Source organism: Salmo salar, chromosome ssa06, assembly GCF_905237065.1.
Source record: "Salmo salar chromosome ssa06, Ssal_v3.1, whole genome shotgun sequence".
NCBI classification, from domain to species: Eukaryota; Metazoa; Chordata; class Actinopteri; order Salmoniformes; family Salmonidae; genus Salmo; species Salmo salar.
Genome location: NC_059447.1, coordinates 69,200,440 through 69,225,940, shown reverse-complemented (window position 1 = coordinate 69,225,940; position 25,501 = coordinate 69,200,440). Strand labels below are relative to the sequence as shown.

Below are 25,501 nucleotides of genomic sequence, written 5' to 3'. Positions count from 1 at the left end.
TCATTTGTGTTGCTTGCCACAAAGCAGTATCTGTTTAATATATACATTTACAATATGGTACAATTTATCTCAATAAAAATAATGAGTAAAAATAGTATTCCATTTGAAATGATCTTCTCTCGTACCCACTCCCTACCCCAGTCTGTCATCTATACAGAGTATTCAGTATGGTCATTGTTACCGAAGATTTTCTAAGTACTTCCTTCAATTAATACTTTCTCATACAGCGTTCAAGCCAAGGCCATAAATTAATTCTACAGCTATCAATGGTCCTATTCAATCAAAACCGTTATGGGATATCTAGGGCAATGCTAATATCCCTTTCATATATAGACAAAAATCACACTATTTTACCATGCCAGCTTTTTATACAGTACAAGCTTTTTTTTGTCAATCTGAAAGAGGTAAGGGTTAAAAAAAAACATGGTAATTTAAAACCCACCTAAAGACCTAGTCATGATTCCTGTATTTTCACAGACCCTGTAACCAAAATACAGCTATCAGGTCTGTTAACAGTACGGTTCTCCGCTTCTTTGCAGGTAAATTAATTAACACTTCCATTGTTTAACGGCACCCCCCTACCCTCCCAATTTGTCAGTTACCCACTGATATGTATAAAAGGGCATACCTGCAAATAAGTTGTAAATAAGGGGCTGTTTGAAACATTGCCTTATCTTTTTTACAGGTAACATACCATATCTTGTCTGAAATGTACATAAGAAAGATTATTTTGACTTATTTGTTGTTTCATTGTTTTATATTGCAGAGCTATAATTTGTTTTATGTGTTACTCTGGAAACTTGGCTACAGATTAAATACAACTCTTAGTTTTCAACAGTTGCCACTGGTCTTCAAAACATTCAGTTCATCTTTCCTCTTTTCCTCTTTACTACACTCATCCCTCCCCTCCCCTCCCTCTATCCCTTGTTTCTGCTGCCCTCCTCTACTACTCGTTCTTAAGGATGACTTGCTTGAGCAGCGTGATCAGGGGCTTGTGGGATTGCTGGGCATATGGCTTCATGAAGCCACCGTAGCGCTTGACAGCGGTTGGGCTACCCCAGCGGAAGTGACCCATCCGATAGGACCCATCCTTCTTATCCTGCAGCCCCGTCCCAGTGAGGGTTCTGGGGACTACCTTAGTCTGAGCCTTGGCCCCCTGGTTCCCCAGAGCTCCCGCCATCTTGTCCTCCCAGCTGCTCAGCTGCCTGCGTGCCTGCAGGGGAAAGGTGCCCTCGGAGGAGTCCCCCCCTTCCAGACTGGAGGCATAGACTTTGATGGTGCGGCGTTTGCGCCCAATGGGTTTGCCCCAGCGGAAGTGCTCCATGGAGTAGGAGTGTCTTTTGTCGCTGTGGGACTCAGGGTCAGCATCCAGGGCTCTCTCTCCAGAGGTCAGGGCTGCCAACAGGATGCCCAGGGAGAGGCTGTCCTCAGTGGACTGCTGGGCAGCTGATCTGGGCTCTGGGGATTCATCCTGGAGCCCAGACCTGAACAGGTGGATGCACTCCTGCCAGACGGAAGAAGAACAGGAGACGGGAGCTCAATACAAATGGATGGACAGGAACAGTGTTTAGTGATATATGGATGGATGGGTTAAAGAACAATCTATGAATAGTGAGTGATGAAAATTGCTATAGATGATGATTAAATCTTATACTGATTTTGATGATGATTAATGAATGAATGAAGGTGATGATTTTAACTCTGACTCACCAGGATCTTGTCCTCTGAAGGGAGGTCTTTGCAGTGGGAGCTGTCCCAGCCCTGCCCCCCACCCCGGGGTTGCACACACACACCACCACCACCGCTAACAGCCAGGACGCACACACCATATTCAACCTATCACTGCACAAGACACACAGAGGCACAGGGAGGATTAGCCAATGACAAAGACATGTACAATTATTGAATTCTGATCAGAAACACGTCATGAAAATAGACTGCAGATGATGAGGCGCATAGAGGAATAGGGCTTGAGTCTGTGGTCATTTCACCAGCAGTTCTACTGTCCTGCATCAATCTGAAATAAGCCCTAACATTGAAGAAAAAGTATGTATGACACAAAAGTGAATGAATGCAGTATTCACAGGTAAACTGGTGAAGGGCAAACTATAAGAAGGATGGATTAGAACCCATACCATTGGAATTCTATCACCCAACGTATGTGATGCTCAGACATTCTTTTCAAAGATGACTTCACTGACCTTTGTTTATCTGTTGCTCCTATATATCAGTGCCCTTGTGAACACACACACATACAATACAGATATGGAGCTCATTCATGCCCCTGTCCCACACATACACTGGAACAGTTTCTATAAAATATTGTGAAAGATATGCAAAGGAAGTCTCTGAATGGGAGGCAGCCTTCAACAGGCCTTGTGACGCATCTCCCCTAGTCTACTGCCCCCTGTTATCTTTAAGTTAGCACAAGTTAAAGTTGACAAACCACCACTCCTGCTCCCTATATCCTTAACTTTGTGGCTGTACTTCAGTCATCCCATCACTGATAACCATCCAGGTGTTCTATAATAGAATCTAGAGCATCCAGTTATGTATTTTCATTCAGAAAAAGATCCCAGCAAACCATAACTGGTTCTGTAAATGTTCCCAGAACATATTATTATGTTCAAAAACTATAATAACACAAAATCTGTCCAGTTGTGTTGATGATTTTTCACTCTTTGTATTAGGATGGTAAAAACGTACCTCTGATTTTGCAAGAATGTTCCAAACATACTGTACTAACACCAGGTACTGTATAAAGGCAGGAATGTGTTGCCTTTAAATAATAAAGAAACACCTTTTACTGACCATACAACATACTTTTACTGAACATACTAAAACAGTGACTGAAAAAACAAAGTATTGAGTTCCAATGTAACTGTGAGTGTGTGTCATGGCATTCTTACTGCTGTGGAGTTCTCTGCCAAACTCAATAGATCTATGTCTGTGGAAACTTGTCTCACCTTCATCAGAATGTTATTTAAAAGTTTCCAAAACATTTAGTTTTGATCTTTGGAGTGTTATCCCAGGAATGAATCCACCACGCCTCTGGGATGGCACTAACACAAGTACAAAGCTGTTTACAGCGTTATGTTAAGAGTTCCAGGTTGTGATGTTTGTCTTTGCAGAGATAGGATAACTACATCTAGAAATATAAGTACCCTCTATTATTTCTTACTCTACCAATCAATTATATTTACAGTACTTTTAGTTCCCTACAAACTTGATTTCAGAAATCATATTACCTTTTTATTATTGCCTGATAGATTGTGGTGAGGTGTAAATAGATGTGAATATGTACTAAGAGTAAGCCATAGTTGGAATCTTATAGCCAGAATTTGAATCTTAATTTAAGGATTTCAATGCAAAGGGAAATCCAATGGAAACATTAGGATTTTAAAGAAAGAGAAGATACTTGTGAATTAATACTTTTTCTATCTCAATTGCAAAGGCAAATATGAGACATAATTATTTGATTAACCTCTACGGGTTTGGTGTCCCCCCGTGGGATGGTTGAGCTAACGTGCGCTAATGTGATTAGCATGACATTGTAAGTAAAAAATAACATTTCCCCGACATTTCCCATAGACCTATATGGGAAGAAAGATTAACAAGAATTTAAGCTAATTGCACTGTCCAATTTACAGCAGCTGTTACAGTGAAAAAATACCATGCTATTGTTAGAGGAGAGTGCACAACAACAAAACACTTTTCACGGCAACTGGTTTGATACATTCACCTCTGAAGGTAAATAATGTACTTAAATTCAGTAATCTTGCTCTGATTTGTAATCCTGAGGGTCCCAGAGATAAAATGTAGCATAGCTTTGTTTGATAAAATCAATTTTTATATTCAAATGTAGGAATTGGGTTCCACAGTTTGAACCCCTGCTGTGTCTGTGACTGAACAGGGGGGGGTTAGCCATTTGATTAACTGTTCTTATGGCTTGGGAGAAGAAGCTGTTAAGGAGTCCCAGACTTGGCACTCCGGTACCGCTCGCCATGCGGTAGCAGAGAGAACAGTCAATGACATGGGTGGCTGGAGTCTTTTACCATGTTTAGGGCCTTCCTCTAACACCGTCTGGTATAGAGATCCTGGATGGCAGGAAGCTCGGCTCAGTGATGTATTGGAACATCATGTCATGAATTTGCAGAATAACTTTATAACAGTCTCGCAGGAATGTTGTTTGTTTGTTGTATGTGTTAGTAGTAATACAGTATATTCACCAACATTAGTTGAATATTCCAGGAATGTTCTCCAACATTTTCTATTTCTCCTACATTTTATTGCTGAAGTATGTTCAGGGAACGCTAATGGTCACATCACACTATACCTATGTGAGAGTCTCCATGGACATTAGTAGAACGCTCCTGTAATGTTTTCATAACCAATTCAACTGAATCCAGACATCATGAAGTATGTTCAAGGAATGTTTTTGGTACATAACGTCATAACGTCACACAATAACTTTATGAGACCATTCATTGTAGAAATATTCCCTGCTTCTTTAAAAAACATCGATTTTACATATCCATCAAAATAAGCAGAATGTTCCTGTAATGTTTCCTCAGAACCATTTCTATTGCTCCCACATTTTGTTGTGGCAGTATGTTCTAAGAATATACCGGAACATTGTGTTATTACATTCCCTGGCAACCTAATGAGAACCTTAGAGGAATGTTCTGTAGTAGTTTTTACAGGTTTTGTGTTAGAAAATTCCAAGGATATACTCTATTTGGTGATCAAAAACATTGTTAGAATGTACGTGGGATTTTTATCAGATGATTAGCTCAAACCCTAACAAGAATTTAATGGGAATGTTAACTAATGTCCTGGGAATGTTCCCGGTTTGCTGAGAATAAGTTGAGCTCCGCATTGCAGAAAGGTCAGCCACTTGTTTCGTCAGAAAGACTAGAGGAGGAAATGCCATTCGGAAAAAGGTTATGTTGGGGGGAAATTAGCACTGATTTTACTGTAACTTTTAAACTCTACTCAATTGATAATGACAAATACATTGACACACAAGTATACCTTTGTGTCTGAAAGTTACAGTAAAATAAGTATTCCCCCAATATTCTTCTAATTACTAACAAAGTAGTTTATATATTTTTTATATTATTATTACTACAAAAACTGATGTTATGAGTTGGTAGTCCATGCATGCATGTTCATATTTCCTCTCCCTGATCAATTGATACCTAATCAATATTTCTCATCTCTCTACTTTAGGACAATAATCTCACTGAATGATTTGGTGTTGTATTAGGCAGATTTTATTGTATTGGAATTGAATAATCACATCTACTTCGCTATTGTAATGAGTAGATGGTATGTGGGCAGACCTCGCAGTCACAGCAACAGTCTGTGCCTTCTACAGTATATACCTTTTATGAACCATCCTCTAGCACTAAGCTTTGCTCTACAAGGAGCCTCTCACATACACAGCAGTATAGTAGTGCATTACATTATTGTTTGACATTATTATTATCAGGAGCAGTTTTTATTAAACCTTTGATATGCACCTTGCAGGATCTTCGTTAAACTTTGTTTAAATTGTCAGGAAACTTTAAACGTTACAAAATTTAAATTCTTACTTATAACTTAACATTGATTTCATAATTATTTGATAGTACAAGTATTGGATTTGTCCAATCATTTGTGTCCTAAATAATTGGAAAATTAGTTATCCTAGTTGATATACAGTAAATATCCAAAGTTTCAATGTTTATTTAAATGCCAATATACCAATCTGTGTTTAATAGAGATGAACATTATCAGCCTTAAATTTATCCAACAAATATATTTAAAACATAATGAAATATATATTGCAGATATCCAGATTAGTCAGCTTACCTCCGCTAATATTCAGGGTAGGAATGTTAACATGCAATAGACCTGTGCAATTATCTAAAATCATACTTATGCACACAGCCTAGTGCCAAGTCTTACTTAGAATTCTCAACAAAATAAGACAACAGCTAATTCAGAGCATGAATGGAAAATGATGCAGAAGTTTGCTGTTGCTCTTTAGCAGGTTCATCTTTCTTACCTTCTTTCACTCTCTCGTTTTGTTCTTCCACAGTCTCCTGTCTTTCTCTGCAGGATCTCACAGCGCAGAATGGAATCACTCCTCTCTCTCTCTCTCTTCCCTTGGTTGTCTGATCAATTTCTTTTGTAGGAAATTGTCCTGTGTCTATGTCTGTGAGGTGGGAACTCCTTATATACTGTAGCCAACGACACGTGTGGGGGGCTAGGGGTTGGGGAGGTCATAGGAAATTCCACCCTCACACACTTTCCCTCTCTCTCGCTAATCGATGGTGGCTCACGTTACCGGATGACAGGTGAGGTCTTAGCAGGTAGCTGCCACTTGTTGAGTCATGCCATAGCAACTAATGTTGTGTTTCTTTGCGTTTATCAGTTTTTGAATCATATGTGTACGTGGGAAAATGGACACATCTCTTTCTGGGCTTAAAAGGTGACGCTGACATCGGATCTGAGGTTCTCTCCAGCCCCTATTGTCAGTGGATGGATACTCAGAGGTGCTAAACACTGCTACCTAATCAGCTACGGAGGAGTGATGTGGAGTAACATGTTTTCATAGGAGAAAGGGCAGCAGCGGGCAGCGTGCAAATTGAGTTGGTTCCATTGGTTTTCATCAAGGATAACATTTAAGGCCAAATCAAATTTTTCTCCGAAATCTGACTCATTGATGATCACACATCATTACTACATGTCACGACTTCCGCCGAAGTCGTCTCCTCTCCTTGTTCGGGCGGCGTTCGACGTCACCGGCTTTTTAGCCATCGCCGCTCCATTTTTCATGTATCCATTTGTTTTATCTTGTTCCCTGCACATCTGGTTTTCATTCCCCAATCAATTCATATGTATTTATTCCTCTGTTCCCCATCATGTCTTTGTGTAGGATTGTTTGTGTTACGTGTATTTTGATATTGTGGATATTGTTACGCGCATTACTTTTTGTCTATGTTCCGTTATCTGGGCACATTTATTGTTATTTTGTGCTGTCATTTTGACTGGAATAAAAAGTGCGCCTGTTCACTAGACTCTGCTCTCCCCACTATGATGTGGGGGACCGGGAGCTGTTGGCTGGGGTTAAGGCTTTGAAGGCATGGAGACATTGGCTTGAGGGGGCTAAACACCCTTTCTTCATCTGGACTGACCACCGCAACCTGGAGTACATCCGGGCAGCTAGGAGACTGAATCCTCATCAGGCAAGGTGGGCCATGTTCTTTACCCGTTTTGGGTTTACCCTGTCCTACAGACCAGGTTCCCAGAATATGAAGGCAGACGCACTGTCCCGGCTGTATGACACAGAGGAGTGGCCCATGGATCAGACTCCCATTCTCCCGGCCTCCTGCCTGCTAGCGCCGGTCATGTGGGAGCTGGACGCGGACATTGAGCGGGCGTTGCGTACTGAACCCGCTCCACTCCAGTGTCCCGTTGGACTTCAGTACCTTCCGTCTGCTGTCCGTGACCAGTTGATCTATTGGGCCCACATCACCCTCCTCTGGTCATCGGTTGGACGGTGCGCTGTCTGTCTGGGAAGTACTGGTGGCCCACCTTGGCTCGGGACATGAGGGTTTATGTTTCCTCCTGCTCGGTGTGCGCTCAGTGTAAGGCTCCTAGACACCTGCCCAGAGGTAAGCTACATCGCTTACCCGTTCCACAACGGCCTTGGTCGCACCTGTCGGTTGATTTTCTAACAGATCTTCCTCCCTCACAGGGGAACCCCACGATCTTGGTCGTTGTGGATTGTTTCTCTAAGTCCTGTCGTCTCCTCCCTATGCCCGGTCTCCCTACGGCCATACAGACTACGGAGGCCCTGTTTACACACGTCTTCCGGCACTACGGGGTGCCTGAGGATATAGTGTCTGATCGGGGTCCCCAGTTCACTTCGAGAGTCTGGAGGGCGTTCATGGAACGTTTGGGGTCTCGATCAGCCTTACCTCGGGTTTCCACCCCGAGAGTAATGGGCAGGTGGAGAGAGTGAACCAGGATGTGGGCAGGTTTCTGCGGTCCTATTGCCAGGACCGGCCGGGGGAGTGGGCGGCGTTCGTGCCCTGGGCAGAGATGGCGCAGAACTCGCTCCGCCACTCCTCCACTAACCTCTCCCCCTTTCAGTGTGTATTGGGGTACCAGCCGGTTCTGGCACCATGGCATCGGAGTCAGACTGAGGCTCCTGCGGTGGACGAGTGGTTCAGACGTGCGGAGGAGACATGGGAAGCCGCCCATGGTCACTTCAAGCAGGCCGACCTGCGCCAAAAGACCAGCGCGGACCATCACCGCAGTGAGGCCCCGGTGTTTGCACCAGGGGACAGGGTCTGGCTCTCGACCCGAAACCTGCCCCTCCGCCTGCCCTGCCGGAAGCTGGGCCTGCGGTTTGTGGGGCCATTCAAAGTCCTGAGGAGAGTGAATGAGGTATGTTACAGGTTACAGTTTCCCCCCGATTACCATATTAAGCCCTCGTTCCATGTGTTTCTCCTCAGGCCGGTGGTGGCTGGGCCGCTCCAGGATTCTGAGGTACGGGAGGTTCCTCCGCCCCCTCTGGACATCGAGGGGGCGGAGGCGTACTCCGTCCGTTCCATCCTGGATTCAAGGCGTCGGGCGAGGGGCCTTCAGTACCTCGTGGAGTGGGAGGAGTACGGTCTGGAGGAGAGGTGCTGGGTTCCGGTGGCTGATGGATTAGACCCTGAACTACTGCCTGAGTTCCACCGGCCGGATCGCCCTCCGGGTCGTCCCCGAGGCCGGTGGGGGGGGGGTGTACGTACGTCAACGTCACCGGCTTTCTAGCCATCACCGCTCCATTTTTCATGTATCCATTTGTTTTGTCTTGTTCCCTGCACACCTGGTTTTCATTCCCCAATCAATTCATATGTATTTATTCCTCTGTTCCCCATCATGTCTTTGTGTAGGATTGTTTGTGTTACATGTATTTTGATATTGTGGATATTGTTACGCGCATTACTTTTTGTCTATGTTCCATTATCTGGGCACATTTATTGTTATTTTGTGCTGTCATTTTGACCGGAATAAAAAGTGCGCCTGTTCACTAGACTCTGCTCTCCTGCACCTGACTTCATCTCCGATACACACTCCTAACACTACACCTTAATAAACCCTTAGAAGTTGGGTTGTAGAGGGGCAAGCAAACACTCTTTCCACCTTACACAAGCAGAATTGAAGCAGACCCCCCGCACACACACACACACACACACATACATTTGGGCAGTCTATGGCAACTAGGAATTTATTCTTAAATATATTCATGTAAAATATTCATTTCTTTATTTGTGTCCATATTATTGTCAAGAGAAAACAGCCTAATTGTAACGGTCGTCTGAAGGTGAAGAAGTGGACCAAAGCGCAGCGTGGTAAGTGCTTATGATTATTTATTTTACAAGAAACACTCAAACAAAATGGAAAACGCACAGTTCCATAAGCTAAACAGAAAATAACCTCCCACAAAACTCAGGTGGAAAACAGGCTGCCTAAGTATGATTCCCAATCAGAGACAACGATAGACAGCTGCCTCTGATTGGGAACCACACTGGCTCAAAAACAAAGAAATAGAAAATATAGATATTCCCACCCGAGTCACACCCTGACCTAACCAAACATAGAGAATAAATAAGATCTCTAAGGCCAGGGCGTGACACTAATTCATTTAAAAAAAGCATCTAATCAACAACTAAATAAATTCCAATGAACTCTGCAACCCTATTTACATTTTCAACAAACATATATTGACAGATGCAAATAAATATAAGCATGTCAAAATATAAAGGATATTTCATGCTGAAACCCTCTCTTTTAAACACCAATGGTATTCACAAAGTTGATGGGTTATATTTAGGATAATGTTGTACAGCTTTGTCATTAAAAAAAATGTAAATATTAAAATTGTCTTAATTTACGATGTAATTTAATTTACATGTTATAAACTTTTAAAGTGACCAGTAATACAGTATACCCTCCCTTTGCAACCCTACACATCAGTGGAGGCTGCTGAGGGGAGGACAGCTCACAATTATGGCTGGAAATTAGCGAATGGAATGACAAACATATGGAACCATGTATTCCACCCCTCCATTACCATAAGCCTGTCCTGCCCAATTAAGGTGCCACCAACCTCTTGTGCTACACACACACATTGTGAAAAACACTGGCTTCCGTTGCCTTGGAGGATGATCTGAATACAACATTGTGACTGCTCCATATAATTAAAGGAAACAAGATACAAAGAAATACCAAGGAAATCTCTGTTAGGGGCTGGAGAAAGAAAGCAATTACACTTTGTTTCTAGAAAAATCTGTCAATAACTAAGGTTTTACATACTTTACAGTACATTTTGAATTGATTTGTAAAAAGAAAGGGACTTTAGGCTAGCCACAGAATGGCAGAGGGTGACATGGTGGATTTCAAATATAAAGCTTTTCTCTCTCCAATAAAATGTTGCTTTGATGTTGTATATTGAAAAGAGTATTGAACAATTGTCTTTTTTTGCTTTAAAGGGGATATCAGCAGTTGAAACTTTAACAAAGCTTACCTCCACCTATGATTCGGTATAAAGCTGAGGGATGGATGAGGTTGGATAAATGTACCCACTCTCAAATTCATTGACAGAGCTATGGATGCATGGCTATGGCCATCCATGATATCGAAATGAGAGTTTTAACCAAGTTTTGAGGCTATATAGTGTTTGTTTACATTGACCTAGTTTACAAACATTGGAGTAAAACAAGCTTATATTTGGGGTTCTGATGGGGTATGAGGCATGTATAAGATACATTTCAAAGAGTCAATGAGTCCATATAATTCATTTACAAGTCCAAACATGGATGTAGCTACTGCAGATTGACACTTTCAAGATGTATTTAAAAAAAATTGAAAAGCCTACCATTATCTCAAAGACCTGAACTTGGTCTTAAAACAGGTGTGTGTGTGTGTGTTTTGGTTGGGTTAGGAGGCTTTTAATGTTTGGTTACTCAAATATACATGAAACCAGATGAACACACACTTTGATATTTGGAATGCATTTCTAGGAAAGTTGTTCTGTGCTCTGTCAAATAGTTATTCAACAGCAAGCTTGTCTGAACATGAACTAAGTGTGTAATCTACATTGATGCCATAGAAATGTCAAAGTGCTTCAACATAACCTGTAGGCGTAGGATCTTAATTTGATCACCTTGTTGTTGCTGGAAATTTCCTGCACATTTGTAGTGTATTCAAGGTTTAAAAAGCCTTCTAAAGTTTGCAATTTACACATAAAAATGTCGGACTTGATTTGCCCTAACAAAAAAAGGTATCAACCCCTACAAAAATGTCCATAAATTCACATTTCCTGTTGCTGCATGATTATTTTCCTGCTGTAAGAAACTGATCAAATCAAATCTCACACCTGTATATGCTTTATTATGAGCCATCAAAACAAATTATTTCAGGTTGATTTATGAGCCCTATAAACTCAGGGAAAGGGCAACTTTCTTTACATGACAACTTGTAAAGTTTTAAGGGTTAGGATTGGGGTTATGGCTAGGAATGGATTTGAACCGGGGTGTGGACATGAAACTAGAGTTAGGGTTAACCTAACCCAGTGGTTCCCAAACTTTTTAAACCCTCAACCTAGCTTCATGTCCACATCCCAGCTCAACCCTAAATCCTACCACAGTGGTGATTTTAGCATGTATATCTTGGTGGGACAAACCCCCCAACATTATTTTAGATGCATGCCAGCAAAGCCACAACACTAAACAATACATTAATTGCACTAAAATGGTGACAAATGATGCACACAATGTTACAGTATGGCCTACATAAAGCTGTCCCAACAGCAGAGCTTTATTTTCAGCACCATGGCTTGAATCCTTACCACTGCTACACCTGGCTATGAGCAGAGCCTTGTCTTCAGAATATGGGCTGTTCTCCCTGTACACCAAGTCAGAACCGTAGGATAAATAAAGGGAGCATATAAGCAGACAATGAAAGCTCTTACAATATTCTATGATTACATTTCTCAAAAACAGGTTATAGGCTACATGTGCACCACCAAGTCAGAACAGCAGGTGAAATTAAGAGGTGAATGATGGGCCGCCACTGCCCTACCCCTAGCTTCATGTCCACATCCCAGCTCCTCCCTTCCCCTAACCCTTTTTATGGGCTCCTGAGTGGCTCAGTGTTCTAAGACAATTCATCTCAGTACAAGAGGCGTCACTGCAGTACCTGGTGGTTCAAATCCAGGCTGCATCACATCCGGCCGTGATTGGGAGTCCTATAGTGCGGCGTGCAATTGGCCCAGTGTCGTCTGAGTTTGGCGGGATAGGCCGTCATTGTAAATAAGAATTTGTTCTTAACTGACTTGCCTAGTTAAATAAAAGTTAAAAAACTAACCTTAGCTTCATGTCCACATCCCCAGCCTGGTCTCATAGACTAGATGTAATGTTTTGTATTTTATAGTATATTTTTGCAAACACGTAACATAAACTCAGCAATAAAAGAAACAGCCCTTTTTCAGGACCCTGTCTTTCAAAGATAATTAGTAAAACAACGAGTAACTTCACAGATCTTCATTGTATAGGGTTTAAATACTGTTTCCCATGCTTGTTCAATGAACCATAAACAATTAATGAACATGCACATGTGGAACGTTCGTTAAGACACTAACAGCTTACAGACGGAAGGCAATTAAGGTCACAGTTTTGAAAACTTAGGACACTAGAGGCCTTTCTACTGACTCTGAAAAACACCAAAAGAAAGATGCCCAGGGTTCCTGCTCATCTGCGTGAATGTGCCTTAGGCATGCTGCAAGGAGGCATCTGGACTGCAGATGTGGCCAGGGCAATAAATTGCAATGTCCGTACTGTGAGACGCCTAAGACAGCGCTACAGGGAGACAGAACGGACAGCTGATCGTCCTCACAGTGGCAGACCACGTGTAACAACACCTGTACAGGATCGGTACATCCGAACATCACACCTGCGGGACAGGTACAGGATGGCAACAACAACTGCCCGAGTTACACCAGGAACGCACAATCCCTTCATCAGGGCTCAGACTGTTCGCAATAGCCTGAGAGAGGCTGGACTGAGGCAGGTCCTCACCAGACATCACCGGCAACAACATCGCCTATGGGCACAAACCCACCGTCGCTGGACCAGACAGGACTGGCAAAAAAGTGCTCTTCACTGACGGTTGCGGTTTTGTCTCACCAGGGGTGATGGTCAGATTCGCGTTTATCGTCGAAGGAATGAGCGTTACACTGAGGCCTGTACTCTGGAGCGGGATTGATTTGGAGGTGGAGGGTCCGTCATGGTCTGGGGCGGTGTGTCACAGCATCATCGGACTGAACTTGTTGTCATTGCAGGCAATCACAACGCTGTGCGTTACAGGGAAGACATCCTCCTCCCTCATGTGGTACCCTTCCTGCAGGCTCATCCTGACATGACCCTCCAACATGACAATGCCACCAGCCATACTGCTCGTTCTGTGCATGATTTCCTGCAAGACAGGAATGTCAGTGTTCTGCCATGGCCAGCGAAGAGCCCGGATCTCAATCACATTGAGCACGTCTGGGACCTGTTGGATTGGAGGGTGAGGGCTAGGGCCATTCCCCCTAGAAATGTCCGGGAACTTGCCGGTGCCTTGGTGGAAGAGTGGGGTAAATTCTCACAACAAGAACTGGCAAATCTGGTGCAGTCCATGAGGAGGAGATGCACTGCCGTACTTAATGCAGCTGGTGGCCACACCAGTTGCTGACTGCTACTTTTAATTTTGACCCCCCCTATGTTCAGGGACACATTATTTCATTTCTGTTAGTCACATGTCTGTGGAACTTGTTCAGTTTATGTCTCAGTTGTTGAATCTTGTTATGTTCATACAAATATTTACACCCTTAAGTTTGCTGAAAATAAACGCAATTGACAGTGAGAAGACGTTTCTTTTTTGTTGAGTTTATAATATGAATTGTAATTCGTAACATATAAGAAATGGGTGATGGATATCCACAAATGATTACATAGAGGCAAAAATGTAACATAATACTAAATGGAGTGTTACGTATTTACATACAGAATAAAATGAAATGTTCTGGGACCAGGATGACGTCCCAGCTCATCCCTACCCCTGACCCTAGCTTCATGTCCACATCCCAGCTCATCCCTACCCCTAACCCTAGCTTCATGTCCACATCCCAGCTCATCCCTAACCCTACCCCTGACCCTAGCTTCATGTCCACATCCCAGCTCATCCATCCCTAACCCTACCCTGTGGCTTCATGTCCACATCCCAGCTCATCCCTACCCCTAACCCTAGCTTCATGTCCACATCCCAGTTCATCCCTACCCCTAACCCTAGCTTCATGTCCACATCCCAGCTCATCCCTAACCCTACCCCTAACCCTAGCTTCATGTCCACATCCCAGCTCATCCCTAACCTTACCCCTAACACTAGCTTCATGTCCACATCCCAGCTCATCCCTAATCCTAATTTCACAGCATCTCCCTCCCTCCTTCCTTCCTTCCCTCCCTCCCTCCCTCACTTTCCCTCTCCCTCAGGGGAATCCTCTAAGGTGGATTATGGGGATAAGATGTCCACTGTGTTACAGCCACACTGCTCTAAATCACTCTTTCACACGGAGAGACAGAGAAAGAGAGGTGGAGATTGGAGGAGAGAAGGAACGACGGAGACGGAGAGGAATGGGGAGGGTCTTACAATCAGGATGGTGTAAGGACAGGGGCGAGAGACTGGCCAGGAGAGAGGTAAAGAAATACCAAACGTCTTCGTTTAAAGCAGCTCTGTAGCTAACTCTGTACATGCACCGGGGGGTTCTATACTGGGTTCGTTGTTGGGTCCTGTTGTGTTGTGTGAATAAATAGAGTGACTAAATAGTATGTTGTTTTGGAGGGGGGTTTGAGATACATTGGCTTATGTATTTGTGTACAGTAAATGCTACTCAGTCGTTTGAAAACATGTATATCAGTTATGATGCAATTCAACTATTATAACATGGTAGATTCCCCTAGTATTCATTTCAGTGCTCAGAGTTCACTGCCTATTAATCACGCTACTAGAGCAGGTCAAAGGTTGTGGTTGGGAGGTGGGCATCGGTGTGAACTATGAATATGTGAGACATTAGTGTATGGACTACAATGGGGCGGCAGGTAGCCTATTGGTTAAGAGCGTTGGGCCAATAGCTGAAATATCGCTGGTTGGAATCCCCGAGCTGCCTAGGTATAACAATCTGTTGGTGTGCCTTTGAGCAAGGCACTTAGCAGACGTTCTTCTGCAGAGCAACTAGGATTAAGTCATGTAATGATGATCTGGTGGTACATATAGGCCTACCAGTGTACAGTGATTTTATAGTACTAAGGCTTTTTTGCTATTCCTACAGAGAGAAAGCTAAACCTGAACCTGAACCTGCCAGTCTCCAGAGCCAGACAGACCACTCTCTCTGACCAAGCTAGAACGTTCCAACCAGAGGAGAACAATGGCCTTCCTACCCCCTCACTGTACCCCCCTCTTGGGCTTGTGGCTGGCTCTGTGTATCCTGCTGGTCCGGGAGGTCCATGGAGAAGACCCTACTAGTCATCAGATTGGCGGTGGTGGCGGGGGCTCCCAGTGTGGGGACTACAGTAACCAGGTGATGGAGGATGGGATGTGCCGTCTGGTGGCCACCCTGCCCCAGACCGAGGACCAGCGCTGTCCAGACATGTTCCGTTGCACAGACGAAGTCTCCTATTGGCTGCATGAGAACGAGGAGAGGAAACAGCAGATTCTGTCACTGAGGGAGACCATCTCAGAGCTTCAGGAGGAGCTGAGGAACCACAGGCACCGCGTCAAGGTTCTGGAGCTGCAGGTGGGTTCTAGAGATAGAACTGGAGGAATGGGCTAATGGTGTAGAGAAATAGATGGCGTTCAAATTCTAGAACTAGAGTTCAGGGGAAAACAAGTAGGCCAGGGCTATAAAGCTTAATGGAAATAAAAGTTCAATGACTGAGATACAGTGCTCTAGTTTCTGTAAGAGTGTGTAAGGCTGGAGGTGAGCCACTGCTTCAGATTCAGAGCAGGACATGTGCCAGTGGTCTAGAACTGCAGGTGAGCAACTGTTCTTGAGATACTGCTGTGGTTACTTTACGTTAAACTGAACGCTAAAAGCCTGCGGAACACGCTCTAACCCTACGTCATAAAGGAGGACTTCAGCCAACTAACACACACATACTGTAGACACACACATACACACTGACACCTGCCTCTGTTACTCCCCCTATGCTGTGGCAGCCGGTAGCGTACGGTATCACCCCAGGTGTCCCTCCCTCCTAGCAAGTCCTTGACCCTGGCGCTAAGGGGATTAGCCCTGGGTACTCTGGCCTGGCTCTCCTGGCCCTCCTCCACCACGTGCTGCCTCGCGTGTCTTTGGCACTGGGACTCAGCCCTTTGGCTAACCATGGCTTTTACCTGGTCTGGGACAAAAGGGGGATAGTACCCCTGAGATGTGGTTTCGGGTATGGGCTGGGAATATAGCACCTCTAGGTGGGATGGTTGGGGTTAGTGGTTTGGGGTATGGGCTGGGAATATAGCACCTCTAGGTGGGATGGTTGGGGTTAGTGGTTTTGGGGTATGGGCTGGGAATATAGCACCTCTAGGTGGGATGGTTGGGGTTAGTGGTTTGGGGTATGGGCTGGGAATATAGCACCTCTAGGTGGGATGGTTGGGGTTAGTGGTTTCGGGTATGGGCTGGGAATATAGCACCTCTAGGTGGGATGGTTGGGGTTAGTGGTTTGGGGTATGAGCTGGGAATATAGCACCTCTAGGTGGGATGGTTGGGGTTAGTGTGGTGGTTCCTTTCTTTACTATCAAATGAGGAGAGACAAACTTATCACAAAAGTCAGAGTTATACTTAAACTAAATCTTTTAATCACTTATTAATAAGGGAGCAGGTCAATACAACACACACATATAAAGTGAATCGATTGAGTGCTCTACGATAATGATGGCTGGTGGTGGAGTCACCCTCAGATGATTCGTTGAGAGCCCTGAGACAAAAGTACAAAGATCTTAGCTATAAAAGACACACCCCTTTCAACCTACATGATGAACAACAGATGTATAGAATGGGTCATAAGGTTAAGATTTGTATGAAAGATACTTATAATTCACAGCAGACAGCATCTGGTGGGTGAAGGTGGTGGTTGAATCCCCTCTGTATGTCTGTCTGTCATTTCCCTTATCCTTTTTACTCCTTTTTCTCACTCTCTCTGCAAATCTCTTTTTCTGGGGTCATACAGTATATTGCCCCACTATTATATCCCAACACTTCTCACCTTATTACAGGGGAAAAGGGCATAGCAGTTACTGCATAGCAGACTTTTCTTAGCATGTACAGAACATCTTTGTTTTATGAAAATGTACTTATTAGATACTTTCAAGGATGAAATCTCTTGAGATGCACCCTCTCGTGTCCAAATCAAAAAAATGAAACAAACAATACTTAATAACAAGAATAATATGGCAACTACGGTCTAAAAATAATAAAAATGAAATAATAACAAAAAAAAGTACATTAACAGCATAAAAAAGTTAATAGGCCTACAACTAATAAAAACTACTGCTAACACTACTAATACAAGTAATACAACTAAGTACCTATAATACATAGATACAATTCTTTACAAACATCTTCACATGGTGATGTTTCTATTACTTAAAAACACAAACAGATTGTTCTTAACATTCGAAAAAGGCCTTTCTTAAATTCACTGTGTGATTGTAATGTCCTGATTTCTGTATGCAAATGATTTCAGTCAGTTGGGCCTTTGTATCTGAAAGATCTTACTCCAACCTTATGATATACCCTGGGAATTTGTGATTGCTACTGTTGTTGAGTAGTGTGTGTCATGTAAAGTGAGTATATACTGGGCACAGGAGGTTGGCGGCACCTTAATTGGGGAGGACGGGCTCGTGGTAATGGCTGGAGCGGAATACGTGGAACGGTATCAAATACATCAAACACATCATGGTTTCCATGGATACAGTAAAACAATTCTTAGATCTGTATAGTAATCTAAGCTTATAGTTAATTATTTTTCAAATATAATCAATGTGCTTTTCCAAAGATCATTCAGAATATATCCTCAAACCCAGATATTTCAAACAATCAACACTTTCAAGCCTTGTTCCATTAATCGCATGGATTTTCAAATGGCCAGCTGTGGAGTTTATTCTTTGCTGTGTACATATCCATGCACTGTTGTCTTAATGTGTGTGTGTGTGTGTGTGTGTGTGTGTGTGTGTGTGTGTGTGTGTGTGTGTGTATATATATCAGAGCGAGGAGAAGACCCGTATTAACTCATCCTTGGAGCATCGTTTCCATGAATTGGAGACGCACTATGCCGAGGCCACCACACTAGTGCACTTACAAGGGACCCTCATCTACGACCTTCAGGTACACGGTACAGTATATATCTTATAGTACCAGTAATGTAATAATCTAAGTACATTTTTCAAACATGTTGAGAGCTTGTTGTCTGTCTCTCTAGGCCCAGATCCATAACCTGTCTCGGCTGGTAGAGAGCGTACGGAGGAACCCTGGCTGTATGATCAACATTGTCGGTACCAGCCCTCAGATGAGTTCAGAGGAGGCCCTGCATCCAGGTACACATACACCCGTTCTTGGTAAACACACACACACTATCAGATATATATATATATATATATATATATATATATATATATATATAGTTAATATTATTAGCCTTATTTTGGACTTATTTATCATATCTACAATTCACTGGAGCCAAGGTCTACAATTTACCAGTAGGGGGAGACAAGCCTCTTTAAAAGTATTCTCTGAGCCCAATCTCCCACTGTTCATCTCTGCTCAAATACTGCATTTTTAAGTTTGTGTCAAATACTGATGAAACACTGTGTTTTCTCTGTCCGCCAGAGGTGCAGCATGTGAGGAACTGTCCTATAGATTGTGCGTCTATCTACTATAACGGTGTGAGGCGCTCTGGTCTGTACACGGTGGTGCCTTCACTGGGGGTCATGCCTGTCGAAGTGTACTGTGACATGGAGACAGAGGGTGAGGGTTATATACACTCACAAGTGTCACACATGAACAGAGTTGGTTTTTAGTTTGAAGAACCAATTTGATTAGTCAATAACGCTTCCTCATAATGTGTGTTTGCATAACTTGTACACTACCAATGCCAAAAGTGTGCAAAGCTGTCATCAACGCAAAGGGTGGCTATTTGAAGAATCTCAAATATAAAATATATTTTGATTTGTTTAACACTTTTTTGGTTATTACATGATTCCATATGTGTTATTTCATAGTTTTGATGTCATCACTATAATTCGACAATGTAGAAAATAGTAAAAAATAAAGAAAACTCTTGAATGAGTAGGTGTTCGAAAACTTTTGACCAGTAGTGTATGTCATATTTAATGTATACGTATCCTCTCCTTCTCCCAGGTGGTGGCTGGACGATGCTCCAGCGGCGTGTGGATGGCTCCGTGACCTTTGACCGGAGCTGGAGGGAGTATAAGGACGGGTTTGGTGATTTGCATTCTGAGTTCTGGCTGGGTAATGACCATATCCATGACCTGACCAGCCAGGGAGACTATAGCCTCAGGATCGACCTGGAGGACTGGAGCAACAAGCACAAACACGCCCTCTACCAGAGCTTCAGGTGGGGGTTAGAGACAAACACGCCCTCTACCAGAGCTTCAGGTGGGGGTTAGAGACAAACACGCCCTCTACCAGAGCTTCAGGTGGGGGTTAGAGACAAACACGCCCTCTACCAGAGCTTCAGGTGGGGGTTAGAGACAAACACGCCCTCTACCAGAGCTTCAGGTGGGGGTTAGAGACAAACACGCCCTCTACCAGAGCTTCAGGTGGGGGTTAGAGACAAACACGCCCTCTACCAGAGCTTCAGGTGGGGGTTAGAGACAAACACGCCCTCTACCAGAGCTTCAGGTGGGGGTTAGAGACAAACACGCCCTCTACCAGAGCTTCAGGTGGGGGTTAGAGACAAACACGCCCTCTACCAGAGCTTCAGGTGGGGGTTAGAGACAAACACGCCCTCTACCAGAGCTTCAGGTGGGGGTTAGAGACAAACACGCCTAGGCATGCAGCCACATCACACACAAACATTCTACCAATAGAGTGCCTTTTGGGTAGTGTAATTTGAACATTGTCATTAAGAAAACATTTCCAACTTGAAGAGGTAAATTAAGAAAAATTACTAGAAAACGGACTGTAAAAGTGACTGGGTTGACAGTAAAAGGGTTGACAATTTAATCTTTATCAGCCGTAACTCCCCATGTGACAGGGGGAATGGAAGCTTGTTGTGTGGAACAGGGAGGGGGAATTGAATGCAAGCTTAACAACAATATTTTAACTTGTTAAAACATTTCTAGCCTATAATGGGTAACAGGGTTGACATGTTATACTCGATGTACTCAGTTTTCCAACACAAAACAAAAAAAATTGTAGAACCATCTCACCTGCTTCTACACTAGGATTTGACTATTAATGTTCAATGTTCCTTTTTCAAAATAAATAGTTTTACCATATTAAAACGAGAGTCCAGTTCACGTTTCAGGGTAGACCTTAAACCTGAGGGACAAATGTAAATTAATCACTAATCACATTAATTAAGTAAAAACCTCAGAAATTACTTGTCCAAAGCAACAAAATAACCAGGGCTTTACAACAATGGTGAAAACTTGGGAAAATCTTGGGGTTGAGTGGGTTAACATTTTTTGCAGAAGTTGGACATTCCAAAATGGTAATTTTCTGCGAATTTTTTATTTTTATTTGAAAGAAACACACTGTTAATGGAATTTGGAATGACCTAGACATTCTCTTTTGGGTGGCATTTTAACTTCTGCTTGTCCGTGTGCGTCTCCATACAGTGTGGATGGGGAGGACAGCCAGTACTGTCTCCATGTGTCAGGGTTCAGTGGGACGACGGAGGACTCATTCAGCTGGTACCATGACAAGCAGGGCTTCAGCACCCCCGACACGGGCAACATCTGTGCTGAGATATCCCACGGAGGCTGGTGGTACAACCAGTGTTTCTACGCCAACCTCAACGGAGTCTACTACAGAGTAACAACCTCACCATACAGACACACACACTGCACAATAAATGACCTTGTCAGATAGAATGTGAATGGTAAGGGAATGTTTGATAGAGGTATGTGTGTAATGATAATCAAAAGTATATTCATAGCCAATCAAACAATCAAATGTTTTTTCTAATCCCCTTTTTACTTTTACATCAGCAGTTGTCACAAAGTGCTTTACAGATATTTACAGACCTATAGGTATCTGGTCACCGGTATTCCTCCCTGTTACCACCCTGAACGCTGACGTTGTGTTTGTGACCCCACAGGGAGGCCGGTATTCCCCCAAGGGGAAGAACCCTCTAGGACCAGACGGAATCGTGTGGTATTCCTGGAAGGACTCAGACTACTACTCTCTAAGGAAAGTCAGTATGATGATCCGCCCACGTACCTTCCGCCCACGCATGTCGCCCTGAGGAACCACCGCATCCATGACAACCACCCCGATGACGGTCAGGCTCGTCTGATCTGATGACATCACCACGGACGTACATGCTCCACACTTTTACAGTGAAATGTGCTGTAACCTTACTCACTGGTCTGGACAAGGAGTGAGATGGATTTTCAATGTGTGCACATATTTTTGAATGTGTGTGGACATATTTTTGCATAATGTTTAAATTTGCATATGTGGCCATGCCACCAATAAGCCTAAAGTTCAGTGAAACAGCAACAGACTGACAGGCACAGGAGGCTGGTGAGGCGAGGACGGCTCATAATAATGTCTGGAATGGAGTGAATGGAATAGTATCAAACACATGGAAACCACATGTTTGATATCATTCAATTTATTCCGTTCCAACCATTACTGAGTCCATCCTCCCAAATTAAGGTGCAACCAGCCACCTGTGCCAGTGAGAAGCTCAGTCCTGGATACTGTGGGATGTTATACTAAAGTCTTCTGACCAATACAGACACAACAACAGATATTGTCCAGTAAACTCTGAGAAACAAGTATTGAATGGAAGGGGTGGCACACGTCAAGTAGTCCTTTGTGTGTGTTGACCTGTCTAGAAGATGGCTGGAGTTACATAGATTCCACAGTCCTGTACTATAATAACATGACTGTGCCAAACTAACAGCCTATTGCTGGAGGGAGGAAGGGGAACTTCCCTCCTATAGATCCACAGTCAGGTGGACAATATACTATACAATACATAACATGCTATATATTATACCATACATAATATATAGAAGAGAAAAGACCCCGTTTAAACGGCAATGTGTGTTAGTGTGAAGACTAAGGGCTGAATCCCAACTAGAAAAACACAAAACTCAGATTCATGTAAATATAACGTTCTTACATTTTAGCAGATGCTCTTAACCAGACTGACTTAAAGTCTTCCCTGTGGCTCAGCTGGTAGAGCATGGTGTTTGCAACGCCAGCATGGTGTGTGTAACGCCAGGGTTGTGGGTTCGATTCCCACGGGGGGCCCAATTTTTTTTTAAATGCATGAAATGTATGCATTCACTACTGTAAGTCGCTCTGGATAAGAGCGTCTGCTAAATGACTAAAATGTTAAATGTTAAAGGAGCAATTAGGGTTAAGTACCTTGCTCATGGGCACAGACAGATTTTTCACCAAGTCGGCTTGGGGATTCAAACCAGCGAACTTTCGGTTATATGCCCAACACTATTAACCACTAGGCTAACTGCCGCAGTTCTTAAACGGCAGTTAGCGTTCAGACACAAGGAAGTGTGGGTGTTTATGGCCTTGTGTGCACAATGAGATATTTAACTATTTGTGTGTGTAGAGTGAGATACACTACATGACCAAAGGTATGTGGACACCTACTTGTCGAACATCTCATTCCAAAATCATGGGCATTAACATGGGAGTTGGTCCCCCCTTTGCTGCTATAACAGTCTACACTCTTCTGGGAAGGCTTTCCACTAGATGTTGGAACATTGCTGCAGGGATTTGCTTCCATTCAGCATCAAGAGCATTAGTGAGGAGTGGCACTGGTGTTGGGCGATTAGCAGTCGGCGTTCCAATTCATCCCAAAGGTGTTTGATGGGGTTAAGGTCAGGGATCTGTGCAAGCCAGTCAAGATCTTCCACACCGATTTGCGACAAACCATTTCTGTATGGACCTCGCTTTGAGCACGAGGGCATTGTCTTGCTGAAACTGGAAAGGGCCTTCCCCAAACTGTTGCCACAAAGTTGGAGGCACAGAATCATATAGAATGTCATTGTATGCTGTAGCGTTAAGATTTCCCTTCACTGGAAGTAACGGGCCTAACCCAAACCATGAAAAACAGCCCCAGACCATTATTCCTCCTCCACCAAACTTTACAGTTGGCACTATGCATTTGGGAAGGTAGCATTCTCCTGGAATTCGCCAAACCCAGATTTGTCGGACAGGCAGATGGTGAAGCGCGTTTCATCACCCCAGAGAACGCGTTTCCACTGCTCCAGAGTCCAATGGCGGTGAGCTTTACACCACTCCAGCTGACGCTTGGCATTGCACATGGTGATCGTAGTCTTGTGCAGTGGAAATGCTGGAAACCTGTTTTGAGGCCAACATTTTTAGCAAAAACAAATACATTTGTTTTTTTTGGGGGGGGGGATGTTACTAATAAAGCCGCATACAAACACGGTCTCTTTTTTGTTTTCTTGAGTAAGGCAACTCCTAAATGCAGGTGTTTCAGCCTTGTTCAGTGCTTTCTGTGGAAAGTGGAGCTCAGTGTTCTGTCACTCATGGGGATACTATGTCACCGCCAAGTCTAATGGTAATGCAACCTTTTAAACTAGGCAAGTCAGTGAAGAACAAATTCTTATTTACTATGACGGCCTACCGGGGAACAGTGGGTTAACAGCCTTGTTCAGGGGCAGAACGACAGATTACTACCTTGTCAGCTCGGGGATTCGATCCGGCAACCTTACGGTTTCTGTCCCAACGCTCTAAACACTAGGCTACCTGCCGCCCCACAAGAGCTAGAACTTGAGCTAAAAAATTCTCGTCCCTTGGGTGCTGCCATAGAGTTACATTAGAAGTGCCCATCCAAGAAGGCTCAAGGTCATTGGCCACAGATAAAATGACGTCAAATCAAGTTATATGTACAGTAGCTTTGATTGATCATGTTTTATTTATTTTTATTTCCCCTTTATTTAACCAGGTAGGCCAGTTGAGAACAAGTTCTCATTTACAACTGCGACCTGGCCAAGATAAAGCAAAGCAGTTCGACACATACAACAACACAGAGTTACACATAAACAAACGTACAGTCACATATGGTGTCCAGGGCACAGCTGGGGGCAGAGGGTGGTCTATAGCAAGCGGCAACGGTGAGAGACTTGTTTCTGGAAAGGTGGATTTTTTAAAGTAGAAGCCCGAATTGTTTGGGAACAGACCTGGATAGTATGACAGAACTCTGCAGACTATCTCTGCAGTAGATTGCAACTCGGCCCACTTTGGCAGTTCTATCTTGTCGGAAAATGTTGTAGTTGGGGATGGAAATTTCAGGATTTTTGGTGGCCTTCCTAAGCCAGGATTCAGACATGGCTAGGACATCTGGGTTGGCGGAGTGTGCTAAAGCAGTGAATAAAACAAACTTAGGGAGGAGGCTTCTGATGTTAACATGCACGAAACCAAGGCTTTTACGGTTACAGAAGTCAACAAATGAGAGCACACGGGGAATGGGAGTGGAGCTAGGCGCTGCAGGGCCTGGGTTAACCTCTATATCACCAGAGGAACAGAGGAGGAGGAGTAGGATAAGGGTACGGCTAAAGGCTATGAGAACTGGTCGTCTAGTGCGTTCGGAACAGAGAGTAAAAGGAGCCGATTTCTGGGCGCGGAAGAATAGATTCAAGGAATAATGTACAGATAAGGGTATGGTAGGATATGAATACAGTGGAGGTAAACCTAGGCATTGAGTGACGATGAGAGAGGTTTTGTCTCTCGAGGCACCATTTAAGCCAGGTGAGGTCACCGCATGAGTGGAACAAAAGGGCTAGCTTAGGCATATTGAGCAGGGCTGGAAACTCTACATCGAAATATGACAATAATCACTAACCAAAATAGCAATGGACAAGACATATTGACATTAGGGAGAGGCATTCGTAGCTGAGTAATCATAGCGTCCAGTGAGTAGCTAGGCGAGCTGGAGACACAGCGATTCAGACAGCTAGCGGGCCGGGGCTTTGGGGGACGTCGCGACGGAAAAGCCTGTTGAGACCCCTCGGAAGGTTACGTCAGCAGACCAGTTGTGATGGATCGTCGGGGCTCCCTGTCGGCAGTAAAAGGGTCCAGGCCAACTGGCAAAATAGGTATTGTAGCCCAAGAAATTGGCTGATGGACCTCTTCAGCTAGCCAGGAGATGGGCCTAGCTCGAGGCTAGCTCCAAGCTAG

General features: G+C 43.8%; 2 protein-coding genes across 2 annotated transcripts; one reads left to right on the top strand and one right to left on the bottom strand.

Moving 5' to 3' along the window:
• Positions 1 to 6,186, bottom strand: LOC100169856 (proopiomelanocortin B; the record flags this gene model as incomplete). The annotated part of the gene is given in 4 exon segments (NM_001128604.1): positions 1 to 1,504; positions 1,711 to 1,764; positions 1,767 to 1,842; positions 6,053 to 6,186. Coding segments are annotated over 3 exon segments (675 nt in total). The 3' UTR covers positions 1 to 946.
• Positions 6,187 to 14,605: 8,419 nt separating this feature from the next.
• LOC106608036 (angiopoietin-related protein 7) lies at positions 14,606 to 23,116 on the top strand. Its single transcript, XM_014205699.2, has 8 exons — positions 14,606 to 14,777; positions 15,410 to 15,874; positions 18,341 to 18,460; positions 18,555 to 18,669; positions 18,962 to 19,099; positions 19,493 to 19,709; positions 20,938 to 21,133; positions 21,420 to 23,116. The coding sequence occupies exons 2-8, from the start codon at positions 15,506 to 15,508 to the stop codon at positions 21,564 to 21,566; spliced, it is 1,302 nt and encodes a 433-aa protein (XP_014061174.1). The 5' UTR covers positions 14,606 to 14,777; positions 15,410 to 15,505; the 3' UTR covers positions 21,567 to 23,116.
• Positions 23,117 to 25,501: the final 2,385 nt, after the last annotated feature.

Excerpts from the sequence above, each read along its gene's own strand:
- LOC106608036 (XM_014205699.2), top strand. The coding sequence starts at position 15,506 with ATGGCCTTCCTACCCCCTCACTGTACCCCCCTCTTGGGCTTGTGGCTG. Across the intron at positions 15,875-18,340 it reads TCAAGGTTCTGGAGCTGCAG|AGCGAGGAGAAGACCCGTAT; the intron begins GTGGGTTCTAGA and ends TATATATATCAG. Across the intron at positions 19,100-19,492 it reads CTGTGACATGGAGACAGAGG|GTGGTGGCTGGACGATGCTC; the intron begins GTGAGGGTTATA and ends TCCTTCTCCCAG.